Raw genomic sequence first — 22,601 nt, 5'->3', positions numbered from 1 at the left:
TCCTGCTGGCAGACCAGAACACTAAGAAATTTCTAGATCTCAAGCAGATAGGAACAAGTTTATATCAAGACTCCACTGAGGAACTCTGGTGCCAACAAGTAAATAAACTAGATTTAGAATACTGCCAGGATCAGAGATAGTAAGGGCTGGACAATAGAATGGCTTGAGTACAGTTACCAAATATTAGAAGGGTAAGAAAATTGATTGTACAGAATTGGCATTGGAACAGAAGATGCTTAGCTTACCTCCTCTTGATTTAAAGATACCTGTCACTTCTTAGCCTCTGTGCAGCTACCAGGGTTGTGGCTTCTGTCATCAGAACCTGCATTTGCTGCTCAGAGGCCAGAGAGTCTGACTTGAGCTGAAGACATACATTGTATCTACAAATGCCATTTCATCTTGACTTGCATCTACAAATATGAGGCATCTTAGAGCACTAAACGCATAAAAGACAGTCACTAGTCAAAACAGAAGAATAAGCCAGGAATTACCGTATGTGTAGAAAACAGAGGAGACTTGATCCTAAAGAGTTCCTAGAAGAATCAGGAAAAAATGAAACTTATCTTCAGATATCAGAAAGCATGTTCATTAAAAAGAAAAACCATTCGAGATATGACAAAGACATTAAAAATATTATGCAAGATATTCAATAGGCTGAAAGTAGAGTTTACTTAATTCACTAACAATTGAGCTAAAAATTTCTTCAAGATGAAAAGTATGACAGGGCAGTTGAATCATGGAGAATTGATCTAGAAGTGCTAGCATTTGTCTGATGACATTTCAAAAGCGGGTGGAGGAGGAGAATAATCCAGACTACAAATGGGTGATAATTTTGCTTTGCTCTCTCTAGGTCGACCAACTTCTTATGAGGGATAATTAAAAACACATGTCACAAGTCTTTGTGACATTTTAGAGTCTAGGAACAAAGAAAATTCTAAAACACCTTGAAGACCCAGCACTTTGGGAGACTGAGGTGGGGCGGATCACTTGAGGCCAGGAGTTTGAGCCAGCCTGACCAACATGGCGAAACCCTGTCTCTACTAAAAATGGAAAAATTAGCTGGGTGTGGTGGTGCACACCTGTAATCCCAGCTACTAGGGAGGCTGAGGCACGAGAATCACGTGAACCTGGGAGGTGGAGGTTGCAGTGAGCTGAGATCGCACCACTATACTCCAGCCTGGGTGACTGAGTGAGACTCCCTCAAAAAATAATAATAAATAAAATAAAACACCTTGAAGAGAAAATTGCCCCTCAGAGGAACAAGGATCAGATTGGCTTCTATTGTCTGTAATTTTAGATGGTAAAATGAAAGTTTTTTTTTTCTCTCAAAGTACTGAGGGGAAAAAGACTTTGAACCTGATTTGTATACTCAGGCAATTCAGGGATAAGGGCAAAATAATAATTTGAGGCTTGCAAAAATCTAGCAAGTTTGTATTCCTGAAGTTTACCTGAAAGAATTACCAGAGGATGTATCTAGAAAGACAGAATATACATGAGAAAAAAATGTGAAAATACTACGCAAAAAGCAACCAAAAAACCTTTCTTGTTTCTAAATTAAAAAGTTACTAAGATAGTAGCAAAATGAAAATACCAATTTGTAACAAAAGTCTACATTTCAGCAATGCAGTAGAATTAGCCAGGTAAGGTTTTAAGTTTTTCTTTTACTAAGGATTTTTTCTTGTTTGGTTTTAGTGTTGCTTTGGCTGGGGGATGAAAAGTATAGGTTTTGATTAATCACAGATTTTAATAGAAAAATGAAAGTTTAGGTATAATATATGGAAAGTTAAAGATAATTGTTGGAAGACTAGAAGCAAGGTACATCATTTGCGTTAGAAGCTTTATTTAGTGAAAAGAAACTTCATTCTAGTGGCACAGATGAAGGAAGAGAGGAAAGTGAGGAAATGAAAACAGAAGACAGACAACACAGAACAAAATGTTAAGTATGAGACTCATAGTATCATTTACCACAGCAAAAGCTAACTCTTAATAAGAAGAAGATGAAATAAAATCAGTTCAAAAGGGAGGAATATGCATTCTCAGAATTAAAGGACCCCGGGTCCAGTTTGAGGAGGACTCTTGGCCAGATACAAGCCCCTTGTATAATGCTCAAGAGGGAGGAGACCTTATTTGCTCCTTGGAGGTGTCTAGTATGAAAACTGCTTATTTTGAAATGTGATTCTAGCCATTATCAGGAGCAACTGCAGATAATTCCCATTTACAGAGGAATGCTGCTAACAGGTGTAGGAGAGAGCAGCGACAACGAAAAATTCTGCTGTCATAGGTCACGTTTATGTTGGTTTTCTTGAAAATCAAGGGTAGAAAATTTCATGCCTCTAGAGAGAGAGAGAAAAACACATGGGGAGGGAAGCGGGGAAGATTTATATTAAGGAATTGGCTAATGCAGTTGGGACTGAACAAGTTCAAAATCTGTAGGGTAGGCCAGCCATCTAGAGAGCCAGGGAAGAGTTGAAGCTGCAGCACAAACAGCCAGTCTGGAGGCAGAATTCCTTCCTCCTCCGAGGAGGCCAGTTTTTTTCTTGGATGAGGTCCACCAACATTATGAGGGCAGTCTGCTGTGCTCATAGTCTGCGATCCAAATGTTCATTCCAGCTAAAAAATGCTTTCACAGAGACATCTAGAGTAGTGTTTGACCACATATCTGACTACTGTGGTGTAACCAAATTGACACACAAAGTTAACCACCATATGGGTGAAGATGCTGTATTTGCTTATAATTTTGTTAGTAATCATGGAATGTCTGTGTAAATTACAAAATGGGACACATGACTGAATTCTATCCTTAGTGAGGTTTGGGAACTAACCTTAGCCTTTGCACTAAATATGAAGAAAGCCTGATCCTGTACGGGGAGTAACTCATTGGATCTTTGGCTTAGAAATCAAAAGAAGATACGTAACTGGTTGTCAGTTTAAGAAAAAAAGTACTGCTACAAAGGATTCTTGTATTCTAAAGTGGAAATGTAATCTCCTTCACCAGCTGTTTTCCCGTAGAGGCCAATTGGATGTTACTGTATATTCCTAGAGATTATGCAGATGTCTAGAAGTCAACTTTCTTCTACCTCTGAGTAGTAAAGTTACAGACTTTTTGTTTATTTTTATGTTATATATATATTGGTTCCTTACTGTGAACAATACTGAATTTAGCTCTTTGTCATCTCCTTTCTCTCTACAATCCTAATTTTAATTCTTTTTTGATCTAAGTTTATAAGACACTCACTATACTTATTCTGCTTTGCATATTCTTTTCTCCTGTTTTTGAGAGTTGTGTGAAATCTGAAATATCAGAACAGATAACGGTTACACACTATTGTCTCTCCTTGCTGCCATTTGTTCTACAGTTAAATGTATTCATTGCTTTCTCTCAGTGCTGTACTGAACCTTCTCTGTGAGTTCCTTGATTATCTGAAGCTCATTGTCATGTAACTTTATAAGAACAGTATCCCCTGCCTTCTGACATGTTCGTTACAGTTTTGTTTGCGGCCTTTATACTTGAAGGTCAGTGTACCTTCTTGGCTGATGAACAAATCCTTGGCTCACATTTTCTTTTCCTTGAGAACCTTAAGTTTATTACTCTGTTGCCTTCTGGCATAGAGTGTTGCTGTCAAATTCTGAGTCTATCCCTTACACATGATTTGGTCCTTTTGTGTAAATGCCCAAAGGGTGTTATTTTCTTTAAAATTCGTTTATTTGACTTGGATATGCCTTAGCGCCAGTCATTCTGGGTTTTCCTGTGGGGTGCATTAGTACATTCAAGTGTTTTGTTTCAGGAACGTTTTCTTCAATTACGATTTTTAGTACTCTCTTCTGTGAACTTTGATTTTAGTTTTTAGGTTCTTCTGTTACACAGAAGTTGGAATATTTGTTACCATCTCTTAATTCTTTTTACTTTTGTCCCCGTCTGTCCCCTTTTCATCATCCACTTTCCTCACATGCTTCCGTGGTGTCTGTTTCTTCTCATGTTCTTCTAGTCTTAATTTCTGAAAAAAAATTTCAAATTATTGATTCTTTACTTTGTTTGGTAGTTCTCACATCTTCTCTTGTCTAGCGATCTCATTTCTCATCTTTTCTGTTCCTGATATATGTTCTTACGTTAGGGTTCTCCAGGGAAATAGAAGCGTTGGGAAATAGATAAAATATGAAGGAGATTTATTATGAGGAAATTGGTTTATGCTATTTTGAAGACTGAGAAGTCCCGTGGAGTGCTGTCTGTAAGCCAAGCCTCGGGAAAGCTGGAAGTGGAATTCATTCTGCAGGTCTAGAACCAGGGGACCCAGTGGTGTCAGTTCCAGTCCAAGGGCAGGAGAAGACAGATGTTCCAGCTCAGGCAGGCCAGCAGGAAGAAAAAGGGGTAAATTCCTCCCTCCTCTACCTTTTGTTCTATTCAAGCCCTTGACAGAATGGATTATGGCCACCCACATTGGTGATGGCATCTTCTTTGTTCAGTCTGCTGATTCAGATGCACAGACACACCCACGAACAGTGTTTAATCTAGGCACTCTGTGGCACAGTTAAGTTGACACATAAAATTAATCATCACAGTTTCTATTTCATGGCTTCTGTCATTTGCTCAGTGTTAGATAGTAGTTTTCATCTACTTAATGAGCCTGTTTTTGAGGCCTGCTCCTGCCTGTCAGAACATCTGTCACATTGTTAGTCTTTTTCCTCCTCAAGATAACTTTCGTATGTTGTCCAACCATGATGCTTCCAGACCCATGTAAATGAGAGGATTCCAAGAATGCTTTCCTAGCTTAAGACCTCTCTGGGTAGCCACCTCTGTCATACTTTCTGAGACCTGCCACCCTCATTTCTGCCTGAATCCTGCTTTCCTCACCCTGTGGTCCTGTCCTGGTCAGTAAGGATTGTGTACTCAGAAGGGCTTTGTCTTTCTGGAAGGAAGGTTTGCTGGGTTTTTGCACAGTCCCAAGGGGCTTAGGCAGACCTGGGTTTTCTGGCCTTACAGTCTTGCACTTAACCCTGTGAATCTCCTCCCAGTCTCCTTGGTTAGGTTCAGACCCCCTTGCTTAGTTTTTCACCCCCAGGGGAGAAGCTTCCCTTCTGCGGCGAGTACTCCTTGTTGTCTCTTATGGCCTGTTCCCGTCTGACTTAGCTAAATATATGTTACCAGTCTAGAGTAAATTATTTCTATTTAGAAAATACATAATTTTAGTTTTAACTGTTACAACCTACACTAAATTGTTTCTTTAAAACTTATTTGTGTTATATGTCAGATATTAATCACTTTTATTCATGGTGTACGAAATGAGAGCTTTATACCCATAAAACTGTGGGAAGGGAATTCCTTTCAGCTCTTTTTGTTCTTGGCGTATATCAGCATCTGTTATCTTGGTTTTGGCCTTCAGCTTGCATCCAAGAAGCCAGGGTTTTAAGGTGAAATGAAGGTTTTTTCCTGATATCAAGAGCCAGGTGTATTATTTATAAACATTCTGTGTAGATTTTTCAATTGCTAATAATAAACCAGAAAAAAAGTAGTTTGATGTTTCAATAATTTTTAATATTACATTGTTATAAACTTCAGTTTTAAGATTATATGTTTTCTAAACAAGTAATGTTTCTATAGTGCATTGATATAAGCTAGTCTGGACTTCAGTTTAAGAGAAAATTGTCTAGTTTATTTTTATTAGTTAGGCTTGTACAGGCAGAATTATTTGGGCACGGGAATGGGTGAAATTGAATAGTTACACATTTCTTTTTAACTTGAAGTAGATATTATATAAAACTATATACCTGTGTGATTATTGATAACATGTATTCCGGATCAGTCCTTCTTTAATTAACTTGGAAAATTTTGAGTTGATTGAATTAAAATAAACTCAGAAAGCTGATAACCTGATGCTTAATAGTAGGGCTTAAGTTGCTATTGACGAGTAGTTTTTTCTGCCTATACACAGTTGAGGTGCACAACAAGCTCCTATTGCTAACATACCATGTTACACAGTCACCACCACTGGTACAGGGGTAGAGGACAACCACTTTGAGTCACCTGAAGCAGGAATGTGGCAAACATGAGTTTGTACATATTTTGGGACCATCTGTAATGAGATCATGCTAGCCAGTGGTTATGTTAGATCTAGGCATGCATACTTTTGAGATAATACCTTATGTGTGTGTATGTGTGAATACAGAAAACATCGGAGCAGTGTGGGTCCGAGCAAACCTGTTTCCCAGCCCCGGCGGAACATCGTAGGCTGCAGGATTCAGCATGGGTGGAAAGAGGGGAATGGCCCTGTTACCCAGTGGAAAGGAACCGTTCTGGACCAGGTGCCTGTAAATCCTTCTTTGTATCTTATAAAATACGATGGATTTGACTGTGTTTATGGACTAGAACTTAATAAAGATGAAAGAGTTTCTGCGCTTGAAGTCCTCCCTGATAGAGTTGGTAAGTTCTTTTTATAATTTGTGCATTATATACTTTAAAAATGATATTGAAATGGATGCTTTTTTTATTTTACATTATTAATACTTCACTTTTATTGGAACACAAGCACCCTTCTTGATAAACATTATATTAAATCACCGAAAACCACAAAAATGGATCCTAAGCAGTTCAAGGAACTGTGTGAGGGATATAAAGATGTGTATTTTCCCCCCAAGAAGTTTGCCACGTACTAATTTATAATACGGTTATTTCTAACATTTTTGCTCACTGTTTTCTGGACTCTGATGGGTAAGGTTATCAGTAGCTGAAATATCCTATGTGTTAATCTCATCTCATCAGATACAAAAGATAAGAGAATGCTGTGCCTTTAGAATCTTTTTGTGAAAGTGTATCTTTGTGTACAACGTAAATGATAATTGTACTTTGAGCCAAAATTTAAACAACCAAAACGTGGTCTTTATTATACACAGAGCTTGATTGAACAATGTTTGTGGAAATGAATGGCTCTTTTTAAATGTCATACAGTGCCAGTTTTGCCTTGCAAGTGTTCCTTAAGGCATAAGGTCTAAGGTAAATAATAATTACTGATTTTATTAGTAGGGTGGGATACACCCAAACTAATATTACTTTTTTTGAAGTATTTATTTTGAAATATTTTCTTATTACAGTGATGCTGCTCTTGTTTAAAATATTGGTTTATACTTTTAGAATTGTTTTTATAAGTCTATACCATTAAATAATAAAGTTTCAGCAGATCTAGACTTGGGAGGTAGGAATTTTGGGATCAAATTGTCACAGGAAGAAATTAGTTCAGTCTCCTCGCTTTGTTTTTCTTCAGACTGTGCCATTGTGTCCCTGGGATATAACGAGTTTCCTTAGGAAGTTAATTCTGCCTTAGTAGCAAGTTATTTTGTTTTACTCTTCTCTTTAGATATCAAGTGCTAAATCTTTGCTCATCTGTATAAATATGGTTCAGTTTTCAAAGAAATCTTTCTTTAAATTTAAATCTTTATTATTACTCCTAAAAGTAATATTAAGTCTTTGTTATTTTCAACATTCTCATCTATTCTTAAGTGTGACTGATCACCTGCTCTTCCTCTTGATGCACATCCTACATTTCTTCTTGATCATGGCATTAATCCATTTCCCATATAAGAAACTTTAACATATTAAAAATCTTAACAGCAGAATTTTAGTCTCTGCCCCTTCTGAGATGACAGCTAGCTCACTTGAAGGTTCCTGCATATTGCTGCATGACCTGTGGTTGTTGGTCCTTTTGTCATCGAAGGATAGAAACTGTACAAGTATCTCTGGTGATGGGACTAAGGGTTCCATGTTGTTTGTAGTTTGGTATTATCTCTGTTTCCAACAATAGTAATTTTGTAAACATTCAAGCAATATAAAAAGAAACCCAAGAGCTTTTCTGTAAATCAGCAATATATATGCCAATTCAGCTAATAGTTGTTATTAATTTCAGTATTCGTGGTATTAGGTTGGTGCAAAAGTAATTGCGGTTTTTGACATTGAAATTGAAAGTAATGGCCAAAACAGCAGTTACTTTGGCATCAACCTACTTTTGTCTAAAAAATTACTTGCTCTTCACTTACGTTTTACGTTGGAAGCAATTGCTTCAGGCAGTACATTAGAGTATAATTAAAATTATGTTTTTCTTAAGCTAAAGTTAGAGAAAAAAGTCAGTCAGCCAGAATGCATGTGATGTCACAGAGCAGTGGTTCCCAAAGCAAGGCCTGGGGACCCTTGGGTTCTCTGAAGCCCATTTAGGAGATTTGCAAAGTCAGAAATATTTTCATTTTGTTAAGCTGTAATTCGCGCTTTTCACTCTCTTTTTTTCTCAATTACACAGTGGAGTTTCCCACTATCTATTTGGAAGATTTGCATAACTTAGTGAACACAATATTTTCTTTATGAGCAGTGCATGGTACCACATCATGCATTGGTGAAAGAGCTATTCAAAGTGCAAGACTAACTACTTTTTTTTAATTGTAAAAAAACACATAGCATAAAATTTACTGTCCTAACCATTTTTAAGCATACAGTTCAGTAGTGTGTTAAGTACATTCGCATTGTTGAAACAGATCTCCAGAACTTCTTCATCTTACAAATCTGAAACTCTCTACCTATTAAACAAAACAACCTACCTTTCCTCCCATTCCCAGCCCCTGGCAACCACCATTCTACACTCTGTCTCTATGAATTTGACTATTCTAGATATCTCATAGAAGTGGAATCACACAGTATTTGTTTTGTGAGTAACTTATTTCACTTAGCATAATGTCCTCAAAGTTCGTTCATGTTGTAACGTGTGACAGGATTTCCTTTAAGGCTGAAAAGAACATTCCATTGTATCTATATACCACAGTTTGTTTATCTGTTCACCCATTAATGGACATTTGGATTGCTTCTACCTCTTGGTAGAATGTAAAATTGTACCATGTAAAATTGTGAATAGCGCTCCTGTAAACATGGATATGCAGATATTTCTTTGAGATCCTGCTTTCAGTTGTTTTGGATATAGGCACAGGAGTGGGATTGCTGGATCATATGGTAATTATAATTTTAATTTTAGTATCGTAATTCTAATTTCTTAGGTAGAACTACCATACTGTTTTCCACAGCAGTTGTACCATTTTCCAGTCCTACCTACAGTATACAAGGGTTCCAGTTCTCCATCCCTTAGTCAGCAGTTGCTATTTACTGTTTTTGTCATAGTGGTCATCCTGATGGGTGTGATACGATACCTCATTTTGTTTTGATTTGCATTTCTCTGATGATTAGTGATATTGAGCATCTTTTTATGTGCTTGTTGGCCACTTGTAAATCATCTTTGGGGAAATATCTACTCACATCGTTTGACCATTTTCTAATTAGGTTATTTTGATTTTTGTTGAGTTGTGAGAGTTCTTTATATGTTCTGGAGACATGAGTTTTAATGTAACAGTATGACAGATTTATTAATGGTTTCAGATTCTGCATTGTAACTAACCTTTAAGGAGCTAACTGTTGAATTCTGTGGTTTCATATAAGTATATCTAGAATTATCTGAAAGACGATTAGAATATTCTTTTCAGTATCATATCTTTGAGAGGCTGGATTTTATACTTGAACTGAAGGAGCAGATCATAACAGATTGAGTGCTGAAGCAGATATGAGAATCTACTTGTTCTTTTTAAAACCTAGACATTCGGAGATTTGCAAAAATGTAAAATTAAGCCACTCTTAATGTATTTTGATAGGAAATAGTTATTTTTAATTTAAAATACATTGATATATAGGTATTTTTAAATAAATGTTTCTAGATTTGTTTTTCATTTTCTGAAGTAGTAAATATTGGTAGGCATTATCTATGTAAACAGATGCTTTTTTAGGTCTGTAGTAATTTCCATTTATGTTTTAAATTTTTTTTTAGAGACAGGATCTCGCTTTGTCACCCAGGCTGGAGTATAGTGGTGTGATCAGGGCTCACTGCTGTCTCAACACGTTGGGCTCAAACAGTCCTCCTGCCTCAGTCTCCTGAGTTGCTGGGACTACAGGCACTCACCACAGTACCCTGCTAATTTTTAACTTTTTGTAGAGATGAGATCTCATTATGTTGCCCAGGCTGGTCTCAAACTCCTGGCCTCAAGCAATCCTCCTGCCTGGGGCTCAAAGTGCTAGGATTATAGACGTGAGTCACTGTGCCCAGCCAGTAATTTTTAAGAATGCACATGGAGTTCTGAGATCTAAGTCTGAGATCTACTGGCTTTAAGAAACTAGTGGGGTTTTTTTACTGTCATACACGGGGGGAATTCTATGTAATTTTTTATTATTACTGCGTACTTAAAACCAGCCATATATGTTTAGGGTTTGCTGATAAAATTAAATAGCAATACATTTATCAAGAAAATCTAACTTTTTTGTTTCTTTTGATGTAACAGAAATAGAAGTTTGTTGAATGAGGAAAATAGGAGAGCTAATTGTTTGTTGTTGTTTTTGTTGTTAAGACAGGGCCTCACTCCTGTAGCCCAGGCTGGAGTGCAGTGGCGCCATCTTGTCTCACTGCAGCCTCGACCTCTGGGTTTAGGTGATTCACCACCTGAGCCTTCTCAGTAGCTGGGACTACAGGCCTGCACTGCCACACCTGGCTAATTTTTTGTATTTTTAGTAGAGATGGGGTTTTGTCATGTTGCCCAGGCTGGCCTCAAACTTCTGGGCTCAAGTGATTCGCCCGCCTTGGACTCCCAAAGTGCTAGGATTACAGGCGTGAGCCACCGTGCTTGTCTCTAATTGTTTGTTTGTTTGTTTGTTTTTTAAAGATAATTGTTTAAATTTGGTATAAAGACAGTTATCTAAAATTGTGGACTGGAGAAGTCTTAAAACCAATGGGATCCTTCATAGTTTTTCCAGTATTAAAAAGATGAAGGTGATAATTTTCACCACTTTTGAAAAATATTAAGGGCTAGGACCGTTAATCTATCATTTCAGAGACCTGAGCTCCCAACCACATGGGGTATCTGATTAAATCATACAAATACTGACCTGCTATGATCTAGGTATAAAACAAGAAAGGGAAGGTCTCTGCTTTCATGGGGATGTACAAGCAACTAACAAGTACACAAATAACATAAAGTGGGATAACTTTAGATCATGGTGAATGTTATTAAGAGGTAAAATTGGGTAATGTGACTGGGATTTGTGGGGCTACCTTGTTGGTCAGGAGAACTCCAAAAGGAGCCGGCCTTCTGAAGGTATGGGGAAGAGCTTATCAGGCAGAGGAGAGTATGTCCTAATGGGAGAGGAAGAAAAGCAGAATAGAGAACGCATGAACAACAAGGAGGAAGATGGGAAACCTGAGGGCAGAGGCGTGAAGGCTTAGGGCTTGGGGGCCATGGTGAGCAGTTTGGTTGTTTTTCAAATTATAAAGGGAAGGCATGGGAACATTTTAGATCACACAATGTGGTATCAGTGACACAGCGATTACTTTGGTTGCAGTGAAGAATAAGATTGTAGGAGCAAGAGAGTAAAAACCTATGCCTTAATAAAAAAATGGAAATAAGACTGAAGGAAAACAAACACCAATTTCTTTAAAAAAAAAAACACAAAAAAAGCCCTCTGTGCCTTGAATAGGTTTTCTAAGTTTTAAATAAACATTCTGTGGTTATGTAAGATGCTAATACAGGAGAAGCAAAGTGAACCGTATACAGGAACTCTACTATTTTTCCAGTTCTTCTGTAAGTCTGAAATTATCTCAAAATTTAACTGTTAAGTAAACAATAACAAACAATATTTTATACCTTGAATGAGCAATTAAAACTTTTGATTTGGGTACAGAACCAAGAGCAGATGAGTCCAGAAAAATAAAAAATCATATTTTTTTCAATTAACTGACTTGGGACAAAATACTTCTATTCTGTTGAATCCATCTCTGAGCTGGGGCCCAGTAGTTTGTCTTTGGTTTTTGTACTTTTTAAAGCTTTCCCAGATTCTGATGCTTGCTAATACGTTGCATGGACAAAATTTCAGGTGTAGCCTTCTTTAGTAAATTCAGTCTTCGTAGTCGGTAATCAGTGAAACACTTTGTCAACTTTTTTTTTTTTTTTTAATCCCCAGCAACATCTCGAATCAGCGATGCACACTTGGCAGACACAATGATTGGCAAAGCAGTGGAACATATGTTTGAGACAGAGGATGGTTCTAAAGATGAGTGGAGGGGAATGGTCTTAGCACGTGCACCTGTCATGAACACATGGTTTTACATTACCTATGAGAAAGACCCTGTCTTGTACATGTACCAACTCTTAGATGATTACAAAGAAGGCGACCTTCGCATTATGCCTGATTCCAGTAAGTATATATTGGCAACTTTTATATTTGATAATTAGAAGGGATTTGGACTTCAGTACAAGATATTTGATTGGCTCTTTTGCAGATACATTTTTATTTTTGGATATATGATTATTCTTTTAGTCATGCACAAACACAGCCTTTGAAATTTTTCATCCAGTTGTTAGGAATGTTAGATAAGAAAGTATTTGATAATCAGTTCTGCTTGGCTTCTGTAATAAGATACAAGTTGTTTTATAATTATTAACACTACTACATATTACTTCTTGCTTTTATTTAAAAACATGATGGAATAGGGATCAGTAAAATACGTCCCCGTGTACCCTGCTCAGCTTTAACAGTTATCTCATCGCCTGTCTAGTTTTATCTGTTAGTCCCCCCAGTGCAATTATTTTGAATCTAATCCCAAGACATTGATTATTTCATCTGTAAATACTTGAACTTCAGAGCAGCGATCTTCAGCCTTTTTGTCACCGGGGACCAGTTTCATGGAAGACAGTTTTCTGTGGATTGGGGGTTGGGTGTGGATATGGTGGTTTTGGAGGCATTAGATTCCCATAAGGAACACACAACCTAGATTCTTCACATGCGTAGTTCACAATAAGGTTTGTGCTCCTGTGAGAATCTGATGCCTCTGCTGATCTGACAGGAGGCAGAGCTCAGACGGCAGTGCTCTCTTTGCTGCTGCTCACCTCCTGCTGTGCGGCATGGCCCCAGGTGTCTGGGACTCCTGATTTAGAGAACATCAATTTCAGAAAACGGTTGACTGCTAACTTTTCAGTAGCAAGTGGAGTACAGAGTCAGTGTTTAGACAGATGATTTAGCTATTTCCACAACTAGTCTGTTCACACAGGTAAGGTAGAAGAGGATGTGACCTGGGCTAATTTCATTAGGCCTAGAAAAGCTTTATTGTGGTTTTTGTTTTTGGACGGAGTCTTGCTCTGTTGCTCAGGCTGGGCTGGAGTGTAATGGTGTGGTCTTGGCTCACTGCAACCTCCGCCTCCCAGGCTCAAGCGAGTCTCCTGCCCCAGCCTCCCAAGTGGCTGGGACTGCAGGCACCCACCGCCACGCCTGGCTAATTTTTGTTTGTTTGTTTGTTTTGTTTTATATTTTAGAGATGGGGTTTCACCATGTTGGCCAGGGTGGTCTCAAACTCCTGAGCTCAGGTAGTCCACCAGCCTTGGCCTCCCACAAGTGTTAGGATTACAGGTGTGAGCCATTACGGCCATGTTAGTCCATATGGTTAGTCCATTTAAAATGTGCATTTCTGTACTTTTTAATATACGCACAGATATGTACAGTCCTCACCACAGTCGATTTTAGAACATTGTCATCACCTCAAAAGAAAACTTTGTATCTATTAGCTGTCAGTCCTTTATTCCTCGAACCCCCTGGCCTTAAGCAACCAGTAATACTTGCTGTGTAAATTTCCCTGTTGTGGACGTTCATATGAATGGACTATATGGTGTGAGGTCCTTTGTGCTAGCTTCTTTCCCTTAGCATATTTTGAGATTTCATTCACGCTGTAGCATATATCAGTACTTCATTCCTTTTAATGGCCAAATACGATTCCATTGTATGGATATACTACATTTTGATTAGCCATTCATCCAGTAAAGCACATCTGAGTTGTTTCCCCACCTCTTGGTTATTATGAATAATGCTGCTGTAAACATTTGTGTACAAGTTTCTGTGTGGACATGTTTTATTTCCTTTGGGTATATACCTAGGAGTGGAGTTGCTGGGTCATAATGGTAACTCTATGTTTAATTGTTTGGGGGAACTGCCAGGCTAATTTTAAAAACGGAAATACCACTTTACATTTCCAACAGCAGTGTATGAGACTTCTGATTTCTCCACATTCTCACCAACTGTTACTGTTACTTTGATTCTGGCCATCCTAGTGGATGTGAAGTGGTATCTCATTGTGGCTTTGATTTGCATTTCCCTGATGAGTAATGATGTTAAGCATCTTTCATATGCTTACTGGCCTCCCCCTTTTTTTTTTGAGACACAGTCTTGCTCTGTCGCCCAGGCTGGAGTGCACTGGCGTGATCTCAGCTTACTGCAGCCTCCGCCTACTGGGTTCAAGCCATTCTCCTGCCTCAACCTCCCCAGTAGCTGGGACTACAGGCGCGTGCCACCATGCCGGCTAATTTTTGTATTTTTAGTGGAGATGGGGTTTCACCATATTGGCCGGGCTCCTCTTGAACTCCTGACCTCAAAGGATCCACCTGCCTTGGCCTCCCAAAGGGCCGGGATTACAGACGTGAGCCACCATGCCCGGCCTATTGGCCCTTTTAATATCATCTGTGGTGAAATGTCTATTCATATCCCCTGCCTATTTTTAAATTGAATTATCTGTCTTTCATTATTGCATTGTGACAATTTTTTAAATACAAGACCTTTATCAGATATATGTTGCAAATGTTTTCTCCTATTCCATGGGCTGATTTACTTTCTTGATGATGATCTTTCCACAAAAGTTTTAAACTCTGAAGTCCGAGTTATGTTTTCTCTTGCTGAGTATGCTTTTTGTGTCCTAAGAATCTTTTGCCAAATCTGAGGTCATAAAGATTTACCCTTGTTTTCTTCTAAGAGTTTTATAATTATAGCTCTTACTTAGAGATCTTTGATGCATTTTCAAGTTAATTTTTGTTTGTGGTTCAAGTTAAGGGTCCAACTTCATTTTTTTTTTTTGCTTGTGACTGCCTATCTAGTTGTCCAAGCACCATATTTTGAAAAGACTATTCTTTCCCCCATTGAATGGTTTTGGCATCCTTGTTGCACGGTGGCTCACACCTGTAATCCCAGTACTTTGGGAGGCCAAGGCGGGTGGATCACGAGGTCAGGAGTTCGAGACCAGCCTGGGCAGCACGGGGAAACCCTGTCTCTACTAAAAATTAGCCAGGCGTGGTGGCAGGCACCTGTAATCCCAGCTACTCGGGAGGCTGAGGCAGGAGAATCGCTTGAACCTGGGAAGCGGAGGTTGCAGTGAGCCGAGACCACACCATTGCACTCCAGCCTGGGCAACAGAGCGAGACTCCGTCCCAAAAAAAAAAAAAAAAAAGAAAATCAGTTGACCACAGATATGTGGGTGTGTTTCTGAACTCTCAATTCTGTTGCATTAGTTTGTATGTCTGTTGCTGTGCCAGTGCTGCATTGTCTTGATTACATTGCTTTGTGGTAAATTTTGAGATCAAGAAGTTTGAGTCCCGCTTTTTTTTTTTTCCTCCTTTTTTTGAGACAGTCGCACTCTTGCTCAGGCTGGAGTATAGTGGCACGATCTCGGCTCATTGCAACCTCCGCCTCCCAAGGAACTGGGATTACAGGCATACGCCACCACATTGGGCTAACTTTCGTATTTTTAGTAGAGATGGGGTTTTGCCATATTGGCCAGGCTGGTCTCAAACTCCTGGGGTGAAGTGATCTGCCCACCTCAGTCTCCCAAAGTGCTGGGATTACAGGTGTAAGCCACTGCGCCCCGGCCCCTCCTTTCTTTTTCAGGAGTGTTTTGACTATTCTGGGTCCCTTGCAATTTCATATAAATTTTAGAATCAACTTGTCAGAACAAAGAAGTCACCTGGGATTCTGACAGGGACTATGTTGAATTTGTAGATCAGTTTTGAAGAGTATTGCCCTCTTAACAATGTTAACAAGACTTTATAAGTCTTCTAATCCATGGCTTGATCTCAGCTCACTGCAGCCTCTGCCTCTCAGGTTCCAGCGATTCTCCTGCCTCAGCCTCCCGGGTAGCTGGGGTTACAGGCACATGCCACCTCGCCTAGCTCATTTTTGTATTTTTAGTAGAGACGAGGTTTCACCATGTTGACCAGGCTGGTCTCGATCTCCTGACCTCAGGTGAGCCGCCGCGCCTGGCCACTTTTTATTTATTTATTTTTTGAGATGGAGTCTTGCTCTGTCGCCAGGCTGGTGAGCAGTGGCACGATCTTGGCTCACTACAACCTCCAACTCCCAGGTTCAGGCAATTCGCCTGCCTCAGCCTCCCGAGTAGCTGGGATTACAGGCACACGCCACCACGCCCATCTAATTTTTGTATTTTTAGTAGAGAGAGTTTCACTGTGTTGGCCAGGATGGTCTCGATCTCCTGACCTTGTTTCTCTCGCCTTGGCCTCGCAAAGTGCTGGGATTAAAGGCGTGAACAGTGGAGCGCCCGGCTCCACATTTCTTTTATTAAATTTATTTACTTCTAAGGATTTTATTCTTTTTGATGCCATTGTGCATATGAATTGAATTGTTTTCTTAATTTCACTTTTGGATAAGCTTGTTCCTTTAAAAACTACTCAGTGGCCTTTCTTCAAACACATGAATCTCTGGCCTTGGACAGATGTAACTGGTAGGCCCTCTCCATACATTAGCCATGCGTCAGTGATCTCTATTTCTTTTTTTAAAAAAATTCTTCCTATGAATAAGTTAGTTAACATACTAATTTGCTCATCTGGCCTTGAATTTCTACTTCTTCGATACATATTTTTAAAATTTTTGGGCTGGGCATGGTGGCTCACACCTGTAATCCCAGCACTTTGGGAGGCCGAGGCGGGCGGATCACCTGAGGTCAGGAGTTCGAGGTCAGCCTGGTCAATATGGTGAAACCCCGTCTCTACTAAAAATAAAAAAATTAGCCAAGTGTGGTGGAGGGCGCCTGTAGTCCCAGCTACTCGGGAGGCTGAGGCAGAAGAATCGCTTGAACCCAGGAGGCAGAAGTTGCAGCGAGTCGAGATCGCACCACTGCACTCCAGCTTGGGCGAGAAGAGCAAGACTCCGTCTCAAAAAGAAAAAAAAAATTGTGTACATTTGTTATAAAGGGATAATGCAACTTACATACTCAGGAATTTGTCATGAGAACATTTCTTTAAAAAGCATTTCTCCAACCTGTATGAGGTGACTTGAACATTTTTTTATAGATAAATAGAGCAAGTCCTGTTAACCTAATCATAGGAAATGCAAGGGCGTCTGCAATTCTGCATCGCTTTTCCTAGCCATTTTTTGATCTTCCCTCTCCTTTAATTCTCCAAACTTATATTTGTGTGTGTGTGTGTGTGTGTGCGCGCGCGCTATGGAAGCTTATTACCTTTAGAAACAGTGGTGATGCTCTGATCTAATGATTTCTGAAAGGGTCCTGGTCGCGTACCCGCTCTGATGCTAAAACAGGCCTCTACATGACTCCCTTGGTTAGCTGAGTTACTATAAAATTCACGTGCGATTGTGTATTTGTAATTCCTTTGTAAACGTGCCACAAAAATATGGCAGTATGATGATACTGCTTAAGGGAAGAGAATTTTTAAAGAAAAGAGTTCAGCTTATATTTCTTTATTTCTTTTAAAAGAATTGATTATGCTCAGATATTTTATTTTTATTTCTTGTGACTCTTAGTACCAGGGATCACAGTAGCAGTTTTTGGATTGTCATTCAGTGAGAGAATTTATTGTAACCGAAGAGGCAGACTACTATTAATACATTTACATTATATGGTCCACACCAGGATACCTGTGAGAGTAAAATGACATTACTACCAATTGTGCTAGGATAACATGGACTGTCTTATGTAGCTGGATCCTCTGGTTGCCCTACCTGAAGGCCACCTGCTACTACGAGGAAAAGAGCTTCGAGTTTTTCAGAACCCATGCAGAGTTTCTTAAAATAGAATTATAATTGCCTAGCAAACCCCCTCTCTTTTTTTTCTTTTACTTTGTTTTTTTGTTGTTGGTGGTGATGGTTTGCTGTTTCTGTGTGTTTTCTTAGAGGCTAGAGGCAGTACATTAATCTTGGGGACCTTTTAAACAGTACAGATGCCTGTGCCATCCTCAGAGATTCCCTTGTAGTTGTCCTGGGCTGAAGTTCATTCAGCACCAATTTTTAAAGCATGGAAAGCTTAAATTTTGGAACTGAGTTAGGAAGATGATGTGAAATGCAGTGAAGTTGAGGGGGAAGAAGCTTTAAGGATTCATAGAGTAAAACCAATGGTACTTAGGCATTTTAAATGTGTGCCATATTCTCAGTAATCCCTGTAGGAATTGTCTGCTTTCAAATTATATTTCAAAGCCACTCAAACTTATTTTCATTTAAGTACAGCTACAGATTAAACATGGGCCAAAGAAATTTTTGGTTATGATTTTCAAAATTGTTCATATATCTAGATGGGGGTCGGCAAACTATGAAAAAAAGTTTTATTATTGGAACACAGCCACATCTGTTTATATACATATCATCAGTGGCTGCTTTTGTGCTACAGTGGCAGAGTTCAGCAGTTGGGACAGAGACCATATGCCCCTAAACCTGAAATATTTACTGTCTTTTACGAAAACGTTTGCTGACTCCTGGTCTAGATAATCATGAATTCAGGCTATTAAAGTTTTTTTTAAGTTATGAAAATAAATATGTGAGTTGATTTATATCTAAAAATTGACTTAGAAATTTTCTCTCTCTCTCTCTCTTTTTTTTTTTTCTTTTAATATAGATGATTCACCTCCAGCAGAAAGGGAACCAGGAGAAGTTGTGGACAGCCTGGTAGGCAAACAAGTGGAATATGCCAAAGAAGATGGCTCGAAAAGGACTGGCATGGTCATTCATCAAGTAGAAGCCAAGCCCTCCGTCTATTTCATCAAGTTTGATGATGATTTCCATATTTATGTCTACGATTTGGTGAAAACATCCTAGATGTCATCACAAACTCTGCCAAATTTGTGGAACTATGAAATGTATTATTTGTAGACATAAAGACTTGATTGCTTTCCAGTTTAATGAAAGCTTAAATGTCCCTGCGAACCCACAATCTCTGCCAGCAGAACTGGTTTTGTTCTGAATAGTACAGATTGATGTGAACACAAAGCATTTTGTGTAAGGAGAACCCCTTTCTTTTAAAAGAAGTCTGTCTATTTCGAGGGGAGTTACAGGCAAGTTTGGTAAAAGTTAAGCTAGTATCATAGTCATTTAAAATTGTAATAGATCTTAACCATTTTCCCCCTCACCCTAACTCTCTTATTCTGCCGCCACAATGCAAGCATAGTTTGATGTTTTCGTTATTGCCTTTTTTGAGATATATGTATCTGTATCTACCTATATCTATATGTGTGTATACATATATAATATATACACACAGATACAAGTGTACACACACACACCACACACCACACACACCCCACTGGCAGTCTTTGTGGATTAGGATGGGGGTGACATAATTTTCTTGAGTTTAACAGGAGTGCTTTACCCAAGTCAGTCATGGTTATGATATCACTGCTCTTTATTTAAAAGTAAACTTTGGGCACAGGAACCATATGGGAACATTCAGCTTGTTTTAAAAAAAAAAATCAGAAGTTCAGAGCACCTTTTCAATCTGGAGTCCTTAAACCATAAGTCCAAATATGAATTATTTGTGAACAGTTAATGACCCATATTAGAATTTTATAATCTGGTGAACAATCTGGGTAAAAGGCTACCTTTAATTCTAAGCTTCGTTTTGTTTTTTTTTTTTGGGGGGTTACATTTTAATCATAAATTCTTTTTTGCAAAGCCCAGGTTCTTGTTCCACACAGTGTAATGTAGGTGTATTTTGGACAGCACATATGGTCCATTGTGTACAAGTCAGTAATCTGGATTTCAGTACATGGATTTAAAAGGCAACAATCCATCACTGGTTTGTGTGTTTTTGGTAAGTTTCTGGAAGAATACAATGCTTTTATATTGGAAGTATAAGTTTTGAGTGGCATTGTTGCCTTCTAACAAGCTCTCTGGGACTTTTAAAGTTTTATTACTATTATTGCTAATGTATGATTATGGTCAGAGACTTTCAACCCACCCCTTCCTGCCTACCCCTGGCTTTTCCTCACAAAGAGTGTCTAGACAAATAGCAGCTTAGTCTCCTGACACCTCTTGTGGGGTGCATGTTCCTGCTCCAGGTATGCTGTTCATGTGGATTCATTCCATTCAGTGGCCCCTTGGGGTTTGCATGCCAGTGAAGTGTTACCATAGAAGAGCCAGCCGTTTGTGTTCGCTTGGTGGGTGTAAGTAATAGCAGCCCTTAGCCACGGAGTCTTTATGTGGTTTATTCCTGCAAGGTTGTTTTAAACTGAAATAGAACTGCTAGTGTGATTGGTTGATCAGCAAAACAGCTGCTCTCATTTTGTTTTGGAGGAACCCTGGTGGTTTGACAGCCAGGAGAAAGGCCATATGTGAAACCAGTCTCTTGTGGAGATTGGAAATCCTCCCTGATATTTGGGCAGAGCCTAAACGTGCATGCTTGTCACTCAAACACCAGAAGTTTGAATCAGAGGTCTGAGTGACCTCTTTCGTGGCTGTTCTTGATGGTTTCCAGGCCTCGTTATGCATGGTTTGCTTGATGCCCATTTTTTGTGCCTTGTGCTGTTGGATGGTAACGACCACTCACCATGTAAACACAGTACCTCAGTTTTCTGTCCACAGCTGCAGTCGCTCTGTCCCTCGTGCTTCACTGTGGGCAGCCAGGGACAAGCTTCTGAAAGCAGTGTGATACCCAAGTCATAGGTGCTTCTCGTGTGTGAACAGGTGTCATTCTGCAGATCTGTTATGTGTTTTCCTGTTGACTCTTAAGAGTCCCTGCATGTAAATCTCAAAGCTGAGCCTGGCTCCCAGAGTCCAGGCTGACATTACAGCGCAAGAGTTTGCAAGTGTGTCCAGCATGCACCAACTGTGCAGAACTTGGCTCGGTAACTTTGGGTGGAAAAATAAAGTACATTTTGAAGTATCTTGAGGGTTGGGTCAATTGAGACATTTCTAGCATTAATGACTTGCATTGTGGTTTTTCTGCAAGCAACTTTAATGACTTTTTTTATACCACATGGTCTCCCAGTTTCTAGATGAATGCAACATGATGATGGTGATGATGACGATGAGTTTAATCATTGTTCATTTATTGCCTTTAGGGCTGAGGGAAAGGGAAGGTTTGTTTTTTTTTCTCCCCATTTTCCCCCATTCTGTCTTTCTTTTGGTGACTTACACCACATGTAATGACGCTATGACTAATTCTGCTCCCAAGCCCTTGTATCTTGGGCTTCATTTTAGGCTCATGTGTCAGATCTGCATGCATTGCTTGCATTTTTCTGGTATCTGAATGTTGGTTCCTTGTTCCAGGAATTCAACATTAATTTCCAAAAGTATCATGGGACTTGTGACAACACAAGACATGAATCTATGTATAAAATTTATCGGCCTTTCTCATTTACCTGCTCTAGTATTATTGTATTGTGTGTGCGTGCGTGTGTGATGTCAGGCTGCCACGTAAAACTTCAGCGAAAAATCTTAAAAGCAGACCATCCTTTTTTGCATGCTCTATTCTAAGTAGAATGTTCAATGTAACTGACTAAAATTGCATGTTAAAGATATTTAGGTTTTTTTGTTTTCTTTATTTTTATTTGTTTTCAGTTTCCTGTATATTTGCTTACTGTGCCGTTTTAGTGGTTTTAGGATAAAAATGCACTGGTGAAGCAAATGTAGTGCCAACAGAAGGTGATTTTCCAGTTGTAAATGTCATGCAGCATTTGAAGGGACTGTGTTTTCTTAAAAAAAAATCACAGTTACTTCTAAACCAGATTTCATTTCTTTTATTGTTTTATGTGCCAAACCACGAAGTGCATTGGGCTTCAATCTCTGAACACTGTAGACCCATTAGAAGACTGTTCCGATTGTCACAAATTGTAGTGCCTGAAAACACTCTTAAGCTGATTGTCTTAACAAAATGAAAGTTCTCCAAAGACAAAACAGGAACAATTATTATAACAAAATAATTATGGTTGAAATGTCTGTGGTTCCTTGGAAATGCTGCGCTCTTTGTGTTTTTCCATCATTAGTGCAGTTGGAATGAATGTGTATAGGTCAGAGGTCTTCGTGTTCACATTTTAAAATTAGGTAAATGACCTCATCTTTCAAGCTTGAATTCATTTTTAATTTTAATTTTATTTTATACAATGTGTAGACAGTTCCCTGTTCTCTGCATTTAGAAGTATACACAATATAAATCTGTTAATTCTGTAAGTAATTTTTATAATTATGATGTAACTCTATCTTATCCTTAAAACATTTAAAATAAACCCTTTATGTGCAACTCCTGACTGTAAAGTTTGTGCTGATGAGCAACATGTGATGTGTTAAACTTGATTCTGAAAAGTTTTTTGGGCCAAGTAACCTTTTCACCACATGTAAATGTCAGATATGCATAGAAAGAAATAGAATTTTTATTTGATTGATAACATTCAATAATACCTGAAAGAAGAGGAGGCAGTCATCAATATCACACATATATTAAATATTGAAGTTTGCAATTTGACATTGAGAAAGTTTAACTTACAAGATC

The 22,601-nt window shown here is 38.8% G+C and overlaps 1 protein-coding gene across 15 annotated transcripts in view; it reads left to right on the top strand.

Moving 5' to 3' along the window:
• SPIN1 (spindlin 1) overlaps positions 1 to 22,352 on the top strand; it is a 90,093-nt gene extending 67,741 nt beyond the window's left edge. For 14 of the 15 annotated variants that reach the window (XM_016961098.4, XM_054658222.2, XM_054658219.2 and 11 more), the window contains 3 exons: positions 6,162 to 6,415; positions 12,023 to 12,256; positions 18,735 to 22,352. In XM_016961098.4, the coding sequence (XP_016816587.1) occupies positions 6,162 to 6,415; positions 12,023 to 12,256; positions 18,735 to 18,934 (688 nt within the window). In that variant the 3' untranslated portion in view covers positions 18,935 to 22,352. Of the gene's footprint in view, positions 1 to 918; positions 1,641 to 6,161; positions 6,416 to 12,022; positions 12,257 to 18,734 lie in introns of those variants that run through there. The other variant, XM_016961100.4, reaches the window with a different exon arrangement.
• The last annotated feature ends 249 nt before the right edge of the window (positions 22,353 to 22,601 follow it).

Source organism: Pan troglodytes, chromosome 11, assembly GCF_028858775.2.
Source record: "Pan troglodytes isolate AG18354 chromosome 11, NHGRI_mPanTro3-v2.0_pri, whole genome shotgun sequence".
Taxonomy (NCBI): Eukaryota; Metazoa; Chordata; class Mammalia; order Primates; family Hominidae; genus Pan; species Pan troglodytes.
Note: the sequence above shows the minus strand (reverse complement) of the source record. Positions and strands in the feature narration are given on the sequence as shown.